The 20,435-nt window shown below is 33.4% G+C and overlaps 1 protein-coding gene across 1 annotated transcript; it reads left to right on the top strand.

The window, feature by feature from the left end:
* LOC148600131 (uncharacterized) lies at nt 1–2,792 on the top strand. The gene is made up of 2 exons (XM_088558479.1): nt 1–238; nt 1,421–2,792. Exons 1-2 carry the CDS (start codon nt 98–100, stop codon nt 1,562–1,564), a joined length of 285 nt encoding a protein of 94 aa, XP_088414605.1. The 5' UTR covers nt 1–97; the 3' UTR covers nt 1,565–2,792.
* The last annotated feature ends 17,643 nt before the right edge of the window (nt 2,793–20,435 follow it).

The raw sequence follows: 20,435 nt of genomic DNA, 5'->3' as shown, positions 1-20,435 counted from the left end.
TATGAAATACGTGGACATTACATAACTGAGATACCAAAAGACCGAATAGGTATCGAATGTAAATAATTGGCAGTTTCGCTTCGTCTTTAAAGTGACAATGTCAAATTGTTGTGTTATAGGACTGGGTGTACTAGTACTTCTTTATGTAACACCTTCTTTAAGTTATGACAGGGAAAAACTTACCGAAGCTTTCCATAAAATCGACGAAAATGGAGATAACAAAATAAGCTTTGACGAGGTAGGCTGTTATCATTCCATATGTTCTCTGAAATTCTTGAATTTTGAGGATCTTACTGAATACGATTGGCAAGACGGCAATCCTGTTTTTCTTGCAGTTTGCGTATTGTAGTTAATTATGTATATGTTTTTTTGTTGTTTTTTTTTCTGTGCGTTTTGCTTATGTTGTTGGTTTGCTTTGTTATGTTTAATTTGGTTTGAAATTGTTTTCGTTTGAATATGGTCATTTTATAGTTTTAAAACTTGGGCGGGAGTAATACAGCTTTCAATTAACCCTTATACCTGCTATTTCATGTCAATTTGCTGTATTTTGATTGGTATAATACGATGGGAATATTCTGCTTTATCACGTGTTTCAGAGTTGCGACTGGTTCCAAAAACATTTAGTACTATTTCAATTTGTTTGAAGGAATTGTCCATTTATATAACTGGAATAACAGCTGATCAAAATGTTTGCCGATAGATATTAAATTTGAAAGCAGAACAATGTCAGAGCAGTAAATAAAAAAAGAAGACAATTTAAAACATCTCAGTCTGATTTTTAGAATTACGTGTGAAAAAAAAAGAAATGGAACATTCAGTATGATAAAGTTACGTAAATAACATATAGCTAAGAGGGTGATCGAGAGTTTGTTACCTCTTGAAAATACATTGTTAGTTTCGGCGACACCTCAAACAACTCTAGCACATTCTTAGCTATATATGTTACCTGCCAATGGGCAGACATGGGGCGATATACAACAGACATGTATTTGCTTGTTTTTTTATTTTCATTTTGAAGACATTAATGTTAAGCATAACATGATCGAATTCGTGTACATTTGTAATTTGAGGCTAGGCAAAGCTACATGTAACCAAGTCTAGTAACCATTTCCTTTACTGACAATTAATGTACATTTTGAGCATACAATTACGTGGGATTGGGCATAAATAATAACTAGTAATTCATGCTAGGCATAATTTTGTGTAAAGAATTATTTATGACGTTAATACCGCGCCATGTTTTTTCTTAACAATTCGGGTCGGGGCAAAAAATTATGGAAGGATAAACAATTCATACTAAGATAAAACAGAGAAAATAGTAATTAGGAGTGAAATGCTGGGGAGTGGGGGGGGGCGGCGTTGTTGCGTTGCTGACAGTTTTACCATGTCATTGCATCTTGTTCGTGCTATTTTTTTTCAGTTGCTGACGGATCTGGTGAAACAGGCCGCAAGACCTGGAGCAGCCAACATAGACCCTGCTAAAGACGCTTTCAAATTTTATGACAAGAATAAAGATGACGCAATAACATTAGACGAGTTTATACCTAAGCATGACGAATTATGACGCGTTACTGTTGTAGTGGTTGCCGTATAAACAAAGATAGCAAAGTTCATTCATAACTTGCATCGCATTCTGGATAGTTATTATTACAATCTTTGCTCGAGAAGAACAATTAACTTCACCATAATATTTTACGACTTTTTTATAGTTTCTACTTAGTATTCGCTTTTTTCTTTTTCATCTTTTTATTATGGTTTATGGAATTCGTTTGTTTGTTTATAAGAAGATGCATCATGTGATGTGTGACTTATAATTATGACGTGTTGGATTTATTCATTTTTTACACTAAAAATAGATAAATTATTTTGTGAAAATAAATCATAAAGTGGTGTAAACGAGTGGATTTTATTTAGAAATTTTGAACGGTGGAATGTTATAAAACTCCATTATAACTGTCTTAATTGTCTAATCAGCATATTTTTTTTTTTTTTTTTTTTTTTTTTTTTTTTTTTTTTTTTTAATTTTTGGTGCATTATGATTGGTAGCCTCCGCGGTGACTGTTGGCTTGACTATCGTAAACAAACGTAGACGTCATCACTACAATAGAAGATAGGACCACTTCAAAGAGTGAACTGATAATGTGTGCTTTAATTCCACTCATTTTCGAACCACGTCGTATATCAGGAAGAATAATTTTGGAGTAAAATGTATTCACAGTAGCTCCCATTGAAAATGACAACAATGTCATTTTTTCAGTTGGATTGCCGTCAATTGGAGTGTCAATTTCACTCATTGAGGGTTCTGAAGGAAAACAGTAAATACATTTTCATTTTTTTTTCTTTTTTGTGATTGGAATTACAAGGATTATACACTGTGTAGACAATTTTAAATATCGATGCGTAAAATCGGCCCATTCAGACTTATTCATTTTCAGTGAAGTTGCGGATTTTACACATCGTTGAGTTCTCGAAATCCTGCAATTAATCCCGTATAAAAATGACTAAATTGTTCTGAATGTTTGAATATTATAGTGGACATTACACCAGACTTGCATATATAGTAAAGATTTCGAGAAACGTCTTTCCAGTCGTGATTTGCGTATTGTTTAAGAAACGGTCTTTGCCATCAATGACAAAATGTTGTTCCTGCAGATAAAACAAATAACATCGCCTATATTAGTGAAAGTCATCGCAGTAGTAGTTTGATAAAATGTCTTATAATTATGACGTGTTGATTGTGTTGTGAGTACACAAGACAATCATACATTTACAGATAAAACGCTTTTAGTATGTGTTATCTTCATTTTCTGTACTGGATTACTCAATTTCATAAAGAGTATCATTGCAAGGTCAGTAAAGTACACTTTAAATATCTTTCTACTTCGATTTCTATATCGAAGGTTTTAGTTTTGAGAACTTCTTGTATACATTTTTTTATTTAGATCTTCCTTTATGTTTGATTCGAATGCTTCTGATGAGAGGCTTCTCCTTGAAACACGTGTATAGCAAATCGAAATTTTAAACATATATGATTGGGATTTTTTTTTATCTGTGAACTGCTTACCTCCATCCCAATAGTTGTGAAAAAGGCTTAAAAAATATTTATACTTGCTATAAAAGTGATATAAATAAGATGTTAATTAAGAAAAAAGGAACTTACAAATTTAAGGGTCGTAAATCGCAGTCTCCATCGCTATGAATGGCTTTTTAACAATTCGATTATTCAGAGAACCCTCACAATTTTTTTGTTTTTTTGTTTTGTTAGAAAATACCACCGAGACACGTTTGGATGATATTAGTTATACTACGAATATGTACACGGGCTGGATCTATTAACAATATGAGTTTTTTACACTTTCTATCCATTAAGCGAAGGTTATACATACTTTTTTGACGTAGTTTCGCGGGTGTTTCTAGAAAAGCAGAGGACGTTTACCCTCCCTACCGGTGCGCCTGTTCCATGCTCCCAGTTTTTGGTGGAGTCCGAGTTGCTCATTTTCTTTTGTTACTTTGTATGTATTATTTTACTTATTTCATGTTCTTTGTTGTGTTTGTCTGTTTTCCTTGTCTGGTCTTTGATCCTGGATTACGTACTCTTGATTGCATGAGTTCATGCATATGATGACGACCATAAAACTTCTGTAGTGATGACTTCAATCGTGTGGCAACATAACCCTTTGCAGAAGCCTGAGTGAAAAAAGTCTAGCGCGGTATAAAAAAGTCTGCATAATTATGGCAAGCTCTAGCATAATGTATGAGTTGTGGTATGAAAACTCAATACGCAGGTGCTAAAGGAAAGTTGTCACAGATGAAAAGGTTGACAAAACATTGAAAAGTCATCGTGTTTGTCGTATAGTTTAGTCAGTAGTTTTCCTTTACTATCGAACTCTAACTGCAGGTCAAGATATTAGGCTGACTTCAAGTTGTCTGTAGTTTACCTTATCTCAAGTTCTTTGGGTTAGATGCAAAGTATAAAATCCCCGAAACTAGGATTGTCTAACGATAATACATCATCTATGTAGCGGAAACTGAGATCAATGATCTGTCTAAACGATGTTCCTTCCTTTGGATTAGACCAGCTATGAAGTCAGCTTTATGAAATAATAGGTCAATGAGTAAAGGAGCACAATTTGTTCCCAATGCCGACCGTTTCTTGAAAAACGATTCCACCACACTGGACAAAGATGTTGTCGACAAAAAAATTCCACCATTTTGAAAAAATCTTCTTCGGTATCTTTGAAGATGATTTGGAATCATTTTTATAAGTATGAAGAATCTCTACGAAGTACAATATATCTGTAGGTGTACATATCTAGCTGCACTGTTTTTCTTGTAGTAACAATGATGTATAATGTTTTTGAGTCGGAATTTACACTGAGTAAGGGGAGTAGAAGTATAAACAGTTGAAAAATCATAGGTTTGTATGATATTGTATCCTGATAATAATCTTCAATTTAGAGTTTCCAGAAGATCTTTCGAATTATTCAGGATCCACATTGAATTAATACTACTACGGGAGTAACAAGGGTAGTGGTAGGACTTGAGACCATCCTTTACAGCTGTAAGTATAGAAGTAAAAAGTTTTGAAAGTGGTTTGGTGGTACAGTTTCCAGATCCAGCTATGCAATGTTGTTTGTATGGATTCTCGTGGAGTTTAGTGATCCAGTGCATATACGACAGATTACAATCATCGACTCCGGTAGAAAGACCGAAATAGGATAGTATAGATTGATGGTCTGGCTATCTCTTTTCTGGAGAGTGTGCTAGCAGTATAGGTCTTATTATTGCTTTTTTTCTGCGTTCATCTCTTTTTATAAACATTTGATGTCATATGTTTTGCAGGCAAAACAATATTATTTTGGGCTTTTTCTGCTGGTAGGACAACATATTTGTCATTTACAGTAGACAATGTTTTTGCCACATCAGGGTCTATTTAATCCGATGTAGCATTGACTCTTATTTGCTTACTTGTTTAAATTGTATTGGTTTGTTGGCATGCATTCGTGAATCACATCCTATTTGATATTTATAAAGACTGCTACTTAATACTAGTAGTTCAATATGGACACCTATAGTATCTATACTTTCAAAGATAGGTGTTTAATAGATCAAAAGATATGTTAAGTTTCTCCCCAGCTTAAGTAGCTTAAGGTTTTGTTTACTATAACAATAAATCGTAGTTATTGTCAGGAAGAGATAGGGAAATGATTATCTGTTAAGTGGTCAGAAACTAAGTCATGTCCTCGTAACGATTATTCAATTATAAATACTATGTTCACGAGACCAATTACTGCGACCATGTAAGAGTAATCAAGGGAACCAAGGTTATAGCGGTAATCAAAGGAATGTAATCCAGGGACTAAGACCAGACATGGAAACAGACACACACAACAAAGAACACAAAGTAACCAAAATCATACATACAAAGTAATAAAAGCAAATGAGCGACTCGGACTCCACTAAAAACTGGGAGCATGGACCAGGTGCACCGGTAGGGTAAGCGTCCTCTGCTTTTCTAGAAACATTCGCCGAGTTGCTCATAAAAAGCCAAGTCCGGGGTAAACGAAAGAGGAAAGGAAAACTATGACCCATTGAATAAATCAGTTTTCATGGCGCAGATGGATACACCGTAACGATCCACGAGTTCATGACGACGACCATAAAACGTTTTGTAGTGATGACTTCAATTTTGTAACAACATAACCCTGCTCCAGAAGCCTATTTGTTAGAAAAAGTCTGCGTAGTTTTCGGCAAGCTTTGGCATAACGTATGTGTTGTGATATGAACACTCGATAAACAGGTGCTGAAGGTCATACAAGAATGACAAAATCGAAATTATAAATGCACGCAATAATTTTTGAATAAATTGTATTGATTTTTACATTTTGCGCAAAATATATCGATTACTTATGACTACCGTATTCATGAACAAAAGGAATAAATTGAAGTATAAGTGCTTGTAAGAATCAGACGAAATGGGAAAAATCAGAAACATGCATGTCAATAGCCCACTGATCTGACAATATAATTTCACCCAAGGATCCTTTCCATATTTGAAAAGACCATTATTTAATCTCTGCATCACTGGCTTTGTTTAGAATTTTGTCCAATAGAATGTTAGAAAAATGAGGTTTTTGACAGAGTTGACTGCCCTTGAAATGTTCATTTACAGTGCAATTTAATGAAATTGTAACATATTGGTCCAGCACGATAGAGAAATCTTGTCTGTTTTCTTTGACTCTACTGGTGCAAATAGTCAAATTACATTTTCAAAATGATGTTTTGTTTTCATACCACGTTTCACCGACAGCCTGATTCTTACAGAGACTGACATTTAACAACAGTGTAACAAATAACTAAGTGAGAGATGCAGCAAAGGCAGGTAATTAAACTTAATTTTACAGGTGATATGCTTAGTATTGAAAGTTACTAGTTATTGAGTGCATTGATTATTGTGACAGAAGTCGAAAATGCAATTTAAATTTCCGTCATTCTGAAGAAAAACATCGCACATCCGAAATGTTAAAATATCAAGGCAACCAATATTCTAGCGGAAATCAAAAGAATGAATCCATGGACAAAGACCACACATGGAAAACAGACACAGTCAACAAAGAATATCAGATAATCAAAAGAAAACGTACAAGCAACAAAAGTAAATGAGGAACTCGGACTTAACTAAAAACTGGGATCATAGACCAGGTGCACCGGTTGGGTAAGTGTCCTCTGTTTTTCTAAAAACATTGGCTGAGCTGCGCATAAAAAGTCACTCCCGGAACAGACGAAAGAGGAAAGGAAAACTATGACTAGACGAACAAATCAATTCATATGGTGCAGATGTATACATCGTAACGATCCACGATTTCATGATGACGACCTAAAATTTTTGAAAGTGAGACCAAGAAGAAAGAAGCGTGATATTGAGCTGTACTGAAGTTGTTAAGTGGATCATAGAGCTACAGTGATTCTTAAAATTTGTCTGTGCTTGTAATTACTCCGACTTTGTATGTACCAATGGCGCAAGCCTTTAAACATTCACTACTTTGCCGTCTGCGTATTTTATTTTATATACATGTAACGCCATTCACGGACTAGAGTGGTAAGTTACATTTTTTGCGACATTTTTATATAATCGTTATCAAGTATTAACATGTTAATGAAATCATAGTTTTCTTTGATTCACAGATTCTTTGTATATGATTTTTCTTGACGAGAGTACGACACTTGCCAACCTTCAGACTGCTGCGTAATGTTTACATTAGACAAATATTTAAACTTTCATTGGCTGTACAATGTTGATAGATCTTCGTAATTTGTCCCGTGTTTCCCAATGGTGCCTTTTTAAGTGCTAAGTACTTAACTTTATTCATGCTTCTTTACAGGTCAAATAAATGCATGATTTCTGCCGACAACAATGCTTGAAAATAACAAGAACAAAAACGTTCAACGAAATTTATATGGATGTAAGGAAGATAAAATAAAATGCAACTCTGTATCTCATGATAAGCTAGGCGCGGATCCGGCGAATATGGGTAGTACAGGATCCTAAAAGGGAAATTTTATCCGAAAGATGCACAAATTTATCAAAACATTCAAACAAAAAGTGTGAAGGGGATTCAAAATGTCCAATGGTTCTGCCAATGTAGCTACAATAATAAAATCATTGTTACGTTAATTTAAACAAATTATTTCCGATAATAGGACCAAAGGACTAAAGTTCCAAATTGACATACAAGAATTCTTGCTAACTAAATTCATTTTTAAGATAACAGAGACTACAGCTTTTTAATTACCCTCCCTCTTGTATTCTTGTTTTCGTCTTCCGGAAAGTGTCCTTACTATTAATAAACTGATCGATCAGTAGATAATTATAAGTTTCACATAGTCAGTTTGGGTTAAACCATTCGATTTTAAAGGAAAGAGAGAAGGTTGATTGAAAATAATCACCAGAATTTTTAAAATATCCAAAATTGGCGATTAAATTAAAATTGGTCATAGTAAATCATAAAAAATGATAGTAAAAATAACACACCGAATATTAACAACGAATAAACAATTTGTTTTAAATGAGGAAACAATGACAAACTCGTATCCCTTTTTAAAATAGTGGGAGCTTCCAGTGAATGTCAAGACTTTGTTTACTTCTATAGTAAAATAGTAGAAATGGCCAGGAAGAGATAGGGAAGTATCAATTGTCACTGAAGTGGCGGGAAAGTGTGGTATTTCCGCATTCTGCTCTCTAAATTTACACCCGCCAAAAGACAGGTTAAGAGGGCATTGTCTTAACTATTGGTATAACCCAATTTATAAAATATCTATAAGTGCAATTCTTTGACACGACCAAAACAAAAATCAAAAGGTAGATAATTTATATTTTCAGGATTGCTCGATCATGGTGTCACAATACAATGTTGGATGGGTGTATTACGGATAATGAACATTTATAGAATCAATTTGTCCAAACAAGTGTTTCGATTGTTGAATACACAATTGTTGGATTAAGTGGTTCCAACTGAGTAAGAAAATTCCAGATAATCATTTCTTTTCTGTGGTTAAAGTTATTCCTTAAAATTGTTAAAACATTGTTTGATCCAATACAAAAAAAATTTCTACCATTATTACAATATTTTGTTGTAACGCATGATTTAAATGAAAAAAAAAATTATGGTATAAAAAATCTTACATCTCAACGTTTTTGCTTTCGTACTGATCGGCCTAACTCGCCTATTCATTTCATTAGAGGACTACAAATATATAGGGTATGTAAGTCTCGTTGTGGTTGCATTTTTTAACAGAATTTCCGACGTAGAATGTATTGAAAACCGAAGACCGATCTGCATTTAATTGTTTCATTCCGGGTACTCGGAACGCTGTATAACAATGCAAAATCTTCTATTTTATGTTTTTTCTTAATACATTTATCATGAAGAAATAGATATTTGTCATTTTTTATCGGCATTTTCTTACACAAAAAGATATTTTGCCCTTAACACTGCACTCAACGCTTTCTAAATGACTTATCTCCGTGATTTTAAATGGTAGACTATGACCCGTTCTCGTGAAATCACGTGGTCACATGACGAGAATTACATACCCTGTAGTTGATGTATAAAATTTTGAGAGCATAGTGCCGGTGACAAGCAGTATGAGGGTATTTTAAGTAAAAGTACGACTGAAATCATTAAAAAAAAGTATTGTTGGACACATGCCACAACAGGACAACATAAAAATATTGCCTGTACAAGAGTTAAAGGCTCTTTAATTAAAGGGAGTATTTTCAGAAATCAATTAATATTTTCGCCTTTAAAAGGTGGCTCTATTCTCTCAAAGAAAAATTACCAAGATATTTATACCACAGATTGAAACACATTAGACCATAATAAAACATCAAATAATATACAAAGATAAAAAAAATACGCAAACTTACAGAACACAATGTCAGGAAGCGATAGGGAAATAGTGAAGTATTCAGAAAGGGTGGTACTTCCGAGTAACTCCGGATTAGATATGTTTGGCGTACCTCGTTCAAATAGAACGTGGTCTAAGAGTGGAATGCTATTTGCATTCCTTGTTTTAAAATTATGTACTACGCAGTATATAAATATATCTTCAACCATAAAATTACAATACTATTGCAGCTCATTTGGAATGGTGTTTTTGTTTGAATTTAGTTTGAGTTGTGCGCCCCATGTCATAACTAAAACTTAATTTCTAACTGAATAATAAGACATTTAATACTTTATTTTGAGAAAAAAAAACATACCAGAATATCAAATTAGAAGGACATCAAAACACAAGATGTTTATGATACATGATTAAGTGCGTAAGTAGACAAAAGCTACGAAGGTATCCATTTAGTTCGGGAAAAGTTCGAGAGTGAAATTACCAAATTTGTTTTTTAAAGTGTGAATTATCGAATACTATTACACTGAGAACATTCGACAAAACAGTGTTATCTATTTGATAATGATCACAAATTTAAACCTGCACAAAAGTACATTGGTCGCAGAAATCGCTAAAAAGTCTGAAAATTCCCTGTTAAGCAGTAATTATAAACTAAAAACTGAAGGTAAAGAGTGGCTTTTAAGAAATAAATTTTGAACAAAATACTTTGTAAAACATACAATGTATTATTGAACCGTGTAAATAAAAACCAAAATGCTATATTTTTTACTTGGTTAACCACCACTCGCAGTAAAGACAGTTCTTACCGAAATGTGGTTATAAAACTATAATCACTTTCGTAGTTCTATCAAAATGTTTGAAGTTGTTTAATCTTCATGAACTCGTATTCACATGTGTTTATGATATTCTTATCAAGCGCTGTTTATAGCATATTTACCGTAGTATGTCAATTTTAAGTCTGATTAATTTGGGTTTTTTTTTTTGTCACCGACATTTATGTCTAGAAGAACGTATAGTTACCCGTATATGTGTACAAATGTTAGTGAAAATCTGTTTAGTGGCGTATGAATTATTGCCCTTTTTGACCATTTGTTTCGGCTATTTTCAATGATAGTCCTAACAAAAATTATCCTATGACACTACTATACCAATTAGAACCAAACTTGGTATAAATGTTCTTAATGTTGTTACGCACAGATGTAATGTTTGTAACCATAACTTATTTCATTGGTGCCAAATTTTATATTTACTTGAAAAAATCCCCAATATTATACTGTTTTAAGCTTATAAGTACTTCTCCGTCTAAGAATCAGGCAAGACGTATATAAGGTGTGCCACATGAAAGAATAAACACAGAGATTTTATTGCATTAACCAAGTATTTATACCCGATTACCTCCAGAAATAACAATCAAAATATTTGTAACATTTGCCTTCTTGGGTTATTGATAGGCCAAATTCAGTTGAAAAGCACTATGGAAAAATGGTGGGAAAATTTTCCCGCACTTTTTCCTTATAAAAGCAGTCAAAAATATCTACCTCACAGATGCTTTAAAAGAAATTTAAATAGCTTTTCAGTTATTTTTAGATGTATTATGTATATTTGTGGCAGAAAGACCAAATTGAGAAATAGTATGTGCCACCCATTGCCAGATTCTTACATAGAATGGTACTTTAATTTTGTGTAAAAAGTTTTATTTAATCTATTTATTCAACCTCGAAAATCGAATATCTCTATGAAGAATTTCAAAAGTGGGAATTTTTTTTAAATTGTTTTGAATGTATTACATAATTGGATGATTAGTCAACTTTATATTCTTTACTATCTGAAAATATAGTTGTTTAACTCTGATTGTTGATGTTTTGTTTTTAAGGGATTACTAGAGTTTATCTTTGGAAAGACACTTTATTACACATGCTTTCTAGCCTGAACAAAGTATAAATCATATGGATCAAACTGAAATAATTTGGGCGAAAAATACACCAGATTTAGATTAGACAATTCTACAGATAAAAAATTAGAAATCAATTGCATAAGTTTTATTTACAAATATTAACAAACAATACATAATAAAATACAACCAGAAAGATAATGAAATGTACATGTACGTGTAAAACGGAAGTTGAAATAATTTTCAATATTCGGGCAGTGTTAAGGCGAACTTATCTATATATGATGAATAATGAATGATATGTTCGTTGAATGAAATTCACAAGTGATAATGAAAATTTGCTGCCATTTAACTTCAAATGAAATGTGCGAAATTATATCAGTGTTCTTCAATCTCGAACTTCGTCAGGCTACCTGCAAATTCATTGAGCAGTGTTTTCCATCCTTTATATGTCAAATTTCCGAAATCTTCTCTTCTCAATGGCTCCAATAAATAATCCTATTCATTTTAATGAAAGGCAACGACAACTAAAGTAGTTGCGTCAGCTATAGTCTACTTTACATGAAAACTAATATTTCAAGTATTCAAGGTCCACCTCCTGTTTCACACTGAATGTCACAACGACTTCCAAGCTTGGCACAGTTTTCAGAACAAATGGCCCGAAAAATAATTGCCATATAATTCATGGATTGGCTAAAAGGACATGGCCTCTCTACACATTGGCTGTTGTAACGAGAGTTACAGATTTCACATGGAGTCAACGATTCCACCGTTGGTATGATAAGTAAAACGCAAAGGACAGTTATTCTTGCAAACCTCCTCTGTAAATAAAATAATTATATTTCTGAATACTGGAGACTTTCATTTTATTAATAACGGTGAAAATTGCATCGGCAGACCAAGATATTAATAGTAGAGCTTCCAATCAGGAGATTTTAAAATGAATGTCACAATTTGTTTCTTTTTTGTTCATATTTTGCATAAATGTAGATAATTGTCCAAAAGTTGGGTTCGAACTCTTGGGGGCTGACCAGCTTCTGAGATATTCTAAATACTCTAAAGAATAGTCATGATTGTGTGTTTGCTATTGTTCGGAAACTGATGATAAATCATTGGACAGCTACGACAATGCAATAAACACTCACAATAATGAATACCCTTTAACAGAATACCAACGAAACATTTCGTAAATTTTTAAAACAATATGTACATCGAATGAGTATAAGATAATTTCTCTAAAAAGATGATATGAATTATTGTTTGTTTTTAGTATTTGCATATGCATTTCAGTATAAAAAGAAATGAATGACATTATTTTTACAAATTGGAAATTAACCAAACCGCAAAGTTGTTGAATTAAATTCTAAATACAAACACATATTTACGTCATAATACAACATACCATTATGAGCATGGTACACATATCCTTTATAAGTCTGTGACGATATAATAAATGATGTTTCTTGAGGTGGCCGGACCTTTTAACCACATTTTGTTTATCAAGATGATGTCACATCCGAATGTTTACTACTACTTAATGAATTCATTGAAGTAATCATCAATATAGAGTTAAAATTGGTGTAAGTGTTTTGTAGCTCTGGCTTGATTTAGATACCATGTAATCTATTGGATTTGTTGTGGTCAATCAGCTTAGTCGCTAAAGAGCATCGGTATATAATGTTATATAACGTCAACTGATCCTGCCTGGTGGAAGCTATTGCAATTTTTAAGCTCTCTTGTTTCATGTTAATTGGACAACACATGAAAGACATCGCAGCTAACGACGAATCATATATATTTAAATATTTATCATGACTGACATTTAAATGTGAAATTCAAGTGACAATCGTATAATTCTATCAATATCGATCAAATTTGATTAATATATAAAGGATTTTTTCACCAATTATCTTCGGTTAATGGTAAATTGAATGTATAGATATAGCTACATTAAATAAACTTTAAAAAAGAGGAGAAAACACACACACACAACACACACACACAATCGTTAAAGAGTAATCAAAGAAACAATTATTCTAGCTGAAATAAAAAGGACACAATCAAGGGACAAAGACCCAACAGGGAAACAGACACACACACAACAAATGACATAAAATAACCAAATAATACCTACAAAGAAGCGAACGATGAGCTAAAATCTTGTAGCTTGTACCGGGTGCACCGGTATGATAAGCGTCCTCTGCTTTTCTAGAAACACACGTCGAGTTGCTTATAAAAAGTCAGGTCCGCGGAAGATGAAAAAGGAAAAGAAAGAGTAACCAAGGAAACCAAGGTTATAGCGGTAATAAAAAGAATGTAATCCAGGGACAAAGACCAGACATGGAAAACAGACATACACAACAAAGAACATAAAGTAACTAACATCATACATACAAAGCAACAAAAGTAAATGAGCAACTCGGACTCCACTTAAAACTGGGAGCATGGACCAGGTGCACCGGTAGGGTAAGCGTCCTCTGCTTTTCTACAAACACCCGCCGAGTTGCTCATAAAAAGTCAAGTCCGGGGTAGACAAACGAGGAAAGGAAAACTATGACCCGTTGAATAAATAAGTTTTCATGGTGCTGATGGATATACCATAACGATCCACGAGTTCATGATGATGACCAGAAAACTTTTGTAGTGATGACTTCAATCTTGTAGCAACATTACCCTGTTCCAGAAGCCTATTTGTTAGAGTTCTAGCGCGATACAAAAAGTCTGCGTAGTTTCGGCAAGCTCTGGCATAACGTATGAGTTGTGATATGAACACTCCATACGCAGGTGCCGAAGGGATGTTGCCAGAGATGAAAGGAAAGTTGACAATTCTGAATGAAAAGTCATCACGTTTGTCGTAAAGTTTGGTCAATAGTTTTCCTTTACCATCGATTCCTAAGTGTAGGTCAAGATATGAGGCTGACTTCACAGTGTCTGTAGTATCTTTCATCTCAAGTTCTTTTGGGTAGATGCGATGTATCAAATCCTCGAAATTAGGATTGTTTTAAGATAACACGTCATCTATATAGCGGAAACTGAAATTGAAGGATCTAGCCAAACAATATTCTTTCTTTCTGATCAGATCAGCTATAAAGTCAGCCTCATAAGAGTGAAGGAATATGTCAGCTAGTAAAGGAGCACAATTTTTTCCCATTTGAATGCCGACCATTTGTTGAAAAACACTGGACAAATATGTTGTCGATTAAAAATTCCAGCATTTTGTAAACATCTTCCTCTGTATATTTGGAAGATGATTTGGAATTATTTCTTACAAAGTATGAGGAATCTCTACCAAGAACTATATATTTGTATCTAGGTGTACCATCTTTTTTGGAAAAACAACGATGTATAATGTTTTTAAGTCGGGATTTTAACTGAGTATGGGGAATAGAAGTATACAGTGTTGAAAAATCATAGGTTTTAATGCTATTATATTCAGATAATAGTCTTGAACTGATTGTCTCCAGAAGATCTTTTGAATTTTTCAGGATCCACATTGAATTAATACCACTACGGGAGTAACAAGTGTTGTGGTAGGACTGTAGACCCTCTTTGACAGTTGTGAGTATAGAGGTTAAAAGTTTTGAAAGAGGTTTGGTGGTACATTTTGCAGATCCAGCTATGAAACTTGTTTGTACGGATTCTTGTGAAGTTTAGGAATCCAGTACATAGACGGTAAATCACAATCATCGTCCTTGGTAGAGAGACCAAAAGAGGATAGCACAGATTTATGGTTTTCCACAATCTCTTCTTTGGAAAGAGTGGTAGCAGTGTAGGTCTTATCACTGCTATTATTTTCTACGTCTACTTCTGATAATAAACATTGGATATAAAACGTTTTGCAGACAAAAACAGTGTTGTTTTGGGCTTTGACTGCTGGTACGACAACATATTTGTCATGTATAGTAGACAATGTTTTTGCTACATCGGGGTCTTTGAAAACTGATGTAGCCTTGGCACTCATTGACCTACTTAAAAATTTAATTCGTTTCAAAATTAAAGACCTCACGGTCTTCAACCACTCTGACAGAGAATCAATGTCTTCTTGTTCTCGTTTTATCCATTTTCTTGCATAGTCCTCGACGGCATCCATAAGAACTTTAAAGTTATAATTCCAATTTATGGAGCGTGGTTCACGGTACTTGGGACCTTTAGAAAGGATATAACGCAGAGATTCGTTTTCGATAATGGTTAAATCTCCCGTAACGACGTGACCAGAAGGACCATATTTGAATGGAGAGGTTTTGCAAGAACAGTCAGGTGGTTTAGCCTTGAAGTCCTCAATCTCGAGGTTCTGTAATAGCCTTTTATAATTGAAAATTTTGGATGCGATGGGTGAAGTAAAGGAATATGAAATAATTGGTATGGATTTGTCTTTGAAATATGGGTGAATTTTGTTGGTAACGTTTTTGTGATGGAGGATGTTAGCCAAATTAATTGCATCTATACCTTTGTTGACACACGATAGTGGAAGAAATGATCGTTTTTCTTCACCTTGACTTTTCACACAAACTGGTTTAAAGAGTCTGTGGAAACCAATATCCAAAATGATGGCAACAAGTCTGTATAATGATGAAGTGGGGTCAGGAAGTAATGTAATGATCCACGAGGTGAAGAAGTCTAGCGCGGTACAAAAAGTCAGCGAAATTACGAAAAGTGCTAACAAAACGTAAGAGTTGTGATATGAAAACTCCATACACAGGTGCTGCAGGTAAATTACCACATATGAGAGGAAAGGTGACAATACTGAATGAAAAGTCATCGCGTTTGTGTAGCTTGATTAGTACTTTTTTCATCGATCTCTAAGTGTAGTCAAGATAGCTAGAATGCTTCCACAGTGTTTGCATTATCCTTTATCTTAAGTTATCTGGGATAGATGCAGTATATAAAATCCCCGAAACTAGGATTGTTTAACGATGATGCTTCAACTATACAGCGGAAACTGAGATCAAAAGATATATCTAAACTGCGTTCCTTCTTTTTGATTAGCTCAGCCATAAAGTCAGCCTTATAAGAATAAAGGACCTAATAATAGGTCAGCGAGTAAATGGGCACAAATTGTTCCCATTGGAATGCTGACACGTCCGCCACAGTGAACAAATACTTTGTCGATCAGAAAAAAAAACATTTATTTTGGTATATTTGGAAGATGATTTGGAAAATAAGGTTAAATTAAATGATGAGTATGTCGTACTTCTGAAAAAAAAATACCATAGCACTTATTGGGTAAATCGACTTTATAAAAATTGGCAATAATATAATTTTTTTCTTAACTGAAATCTTCATTTTCCTAGGAAAGCGATCGAAATTTAATTAATGTTTGGTAGTCTACAAAATATACTGAACAGTGATATAAGTAGTGATCGTGGGTGGTCTTACTGTTCGACAATAGATTTACATGTGTAATGAACTTTTTTGTTACTCCGTTTGTATAACAACAATGTATTTTTCCGTTCAGAGGTTGACAAACAAAACTGCATTTTAACCATTGATAGTATAGTTAAAAACTGAACTTTATTGTTCGTCGGGGGTCTTATAATTTTATTCTTTACCACTCGTCAATGATATGAAAACTTCAATTTACAGTACATCGTTGGTATGAAATTAAATCTTCAAATACTTTTTTTCGTTCGTCGGTAGTCTACAAATTCCATTTTACCGTTCGTTGCTGGTATTCAAATACCATTTTATCGTTCTTTGGTGGCATGATAAATACATTCTCTATTATATTCTTTGTTGTGATTCTCTGTTTTCCATGTCTGGTTTTTGTCCCTAGATTACATTCCGTTGATTTCCCCTAGAATCTTGGTTCTCTTGATTACTCTTTCTACCTTTCGATGATGGCCTACATTGTACCGGTAGTAGGTGGAATAATAAAGCTATACTAACTGTTTGTCAGTTGTAAATTAGTGCTATATATATATATATATATATATATATATATCCTCATCATCAAATATGTATCGTCTTTTGTAACGTTTGTTTTACTTCCTATCCGTACTTACCATGGTTACACTTCAGTGGACACGTTACACCTCAGTATTCCGTTTTATCAAAACTTATCAACTGTCTTATTCCCAAAAGTGCAATTGATCTGCACCCATCTGCATGAACAACGGGCAAGAATAAAACACTCCCATTATGAGTCTCAGAAAAAAGTCTAGACTATATGACATATATATAGTCTTAATATTTGAAAAAAAAATGAAAAACGTGCGTTATTACTAGTATCATATTACTGTTATATGAATAATATCATAAGAAATCAATCAAATATGTTTGATTGATACGGTGCACCAAGTCCATGCTCCCAGTTTTTAGTGGAGTCCGAGTTGCTCATTTACTTTTGTTACTTTGTATGTAGGATTTTAGTTACTTTGTGTTCTTTGTTGTGTATGTTTTCCATGTCTGGTCTTTGTCCCTGGATTACATTCTTTTGATTACCGCTATAACCTTGGTTCCCTTGATTACTCTTTTTTATCTATTGTCATATAAATTGCAAAGTAGAACGAAACATATGCTACAATTATATCATGGTCATTTATTCTGTTTTAGATAAATAATCATGATTTTAAAGTAAAGCAAAGTAGCGTAGAAAATGACCATTTGTGAACAAAGCGTATAGATGATTATCGTAGTTTAAAATAAATTTGCATATGTGACCTGAAGCAGATAACAAAAAATAAGAACCACTCATACTTTGTTTGCAAATTTCAGTATGCTGTGTAAGTGTTTCAAGACGTAACCTCTCAGCAGCAGTATGCAGCCAAATATATACACAAAAGTACTTTATTAGCTGGGTTCTAGTTAGATTGATTTGTCAAAAAGTGCTCAATTTACAAGTAAATCATTTAGGAACAGGTTGTCATATATGCGACAAATTTTGTCACTACCAAGAGCAAAAATTAATACATTTTAATCAATTCAAACCACATATGTTTCCAAGTTAAATTAGTATGGCAATACTTTTGATATTTATTTTGCAAATTTCGGTATGATATGCAAGTGTCTAAAGAATTAACCTTTCAACAGCAGCATTAAAACCATGATACATAGGTATATGTAAATTCCTCAAAAAAATGAATACAAGAAGTACTGAAAGAAAAAAATAAATAAAAAGCCAAATCCAGCACTGATAATTTCAATTTTTTGTACGTATTATTTTGGTTATTTAACATTTTTGTTGAGTGTGTCTGTTTTCCTTGCCTGGTCGTTATCCCCCATATCCCTGGATTGCATTCCTTTGTTTTCCGCTACAGTATTGCTTTTCTGAAGTGAATTACAAGAAATGAATCATCTATGTTTGAACATTTGTATTATATTGATTTGTTGTGACACGCATCATTAATTTGATCCTCTATCCTACATAATAACACCTAAATGAACTGTCCCGTACTACCATACATCGTGTACTACGTTACAGCCCTAGATTAATCATAAGAGGAGGAATAACTCGGCCTGCGAAAGCTATATTTTTTATATAGCCTAGCTGGCCGAGTGGCCTAGGGCGCTGGACTTTGTGCAGGCGGTGTTGCCATAGATGGCACAGCGGTACGAGTTCGAGTCCCGCGGAGGGAACGACCAAAAATTTGCATCGCAAATTTGACAGTTCTAACATCGTTGGAAATTTTTCGGACCTTTCTTTACATTTACTTTATCATCTTCCTTGTATCAATTTGATCCGATGGAGCATTGTAGCGAATAGAGTCGTCACATTCTGGGACATATATATATATATATATATATATATATATATATACAAAGTCAACACGCTTTAATTCAATGATGCTGTTACAAATACAACTAATATTGCAAAAATCATTGTTTTTTTGTTAATACCTACAACACTGCATAGTTTTAAAAGTACTTATATTAAAGACGTTTCGATAAAAAAAATGAAACATAGTTTGATAAGTTTCCTGGACAGTTCAGCAAACGAACGTGTAATGTAGATAGGTCCAGATACATAGCTCGTTAAATTTAACCACTATTTCACATTTAAAATATGTAACAATATCTTTTACATGAAATTATATATTTCATACAGGGATGAAAACTGTGTTGTTTCTGTATATGACAAAAATATTTGTCTTCAAAATAATAAATTTAAACACAAGCTTAATTTATTTAATCGAATTGAAAGCATTGTATTACCAATACGTTTTCAAGAGTTACTTCTTCAGTCTTTCAAATACGTTTTTACATGCTAACATGTGAGTCCTAAACACATCAATAATGTTTGTTTTTAGAAAGTTTTTTTGAAATTTCATTTAAGTACCATTCTGTTTAAGAATCAGGTAATGGGTGGCACATCTTTTTTCCCAATTTAATCAGCTATGATTATTGCTTTAATTTTATCAGTTTATTTGTAACTGCTTATATAGAAAACAATTGCGGGAAAAAATTACGCCATTATTTCATTATGCATTTCAACCAAACTTGACAAATCAAGATCTCAAGAAGGCAAACTTTACAAATACTTAATTGTTATTTCTAGGGGCTATGAGGTAAAAATACTTGAATGTATTAAATCTCTGTATTTCTTTTCTTTATGTACCACACCTTATACACAGTTCGCCTGATTCTTAGACAGAAAAGTATTTAAATATTTCGTGAAATATGGGTGCAATGTGTTTAATAAGAACAATGACCAAAACAAACATTGATCTATCCTTTGTTATTGTACTCATATCGTTAAACAGCATACAAATGGGATTACAGATTTATGATATAGGATAAATTTTCATGACAATAGATTGTAACGTATGGATTACAGTGAGTACATTTGAACTCATAAATTTTCAGTTTATCACTTTAAGGCCAATGGCATGTAGAAATATATTCGAGCTATACTAGCTATGCTGTTATGTCTATGTAATTGTTTTTACCAAATTAACCTACCAAGTTTACAACTTTGGTGTTTTACAAACCAAATACGCATTATTTATACAAGTGCTATCTTTTCGATATTATATTATAATTATCTTATGAAAAACGGCCCTGTATTTAATAGGTGTCTTAATACCGTATACCGTGTAGTGGGAACTTTTGCTGGGTTCTGATATTCGTTTTATTCGGGAGTAAATGCGAATCGAGAAAATATACGCTTGCCAAATTTAAGTACAGATATCTCACAACTACC

This window comes from Perna viridis, chromosome 13 (assembly GCF_037379345.1).
Source record: "Perna viridis isolate PV_CMFRI_1.1 ecotype Kerala chromosome 13, ASM3737934v1, whole genome shotgun sequence".
Classification (NCBI taxonomy): Eukaryota; Metazoa; Mollusca; class Bivalvia; order Mytilida; family Mytilidae; genus Perna; species Perna viridis.
The sequence above is the reverse complement of the archived record's forward strand: the minus strand, read 5'-3'. Positions and strand labels throughout refer to the sequence as shown.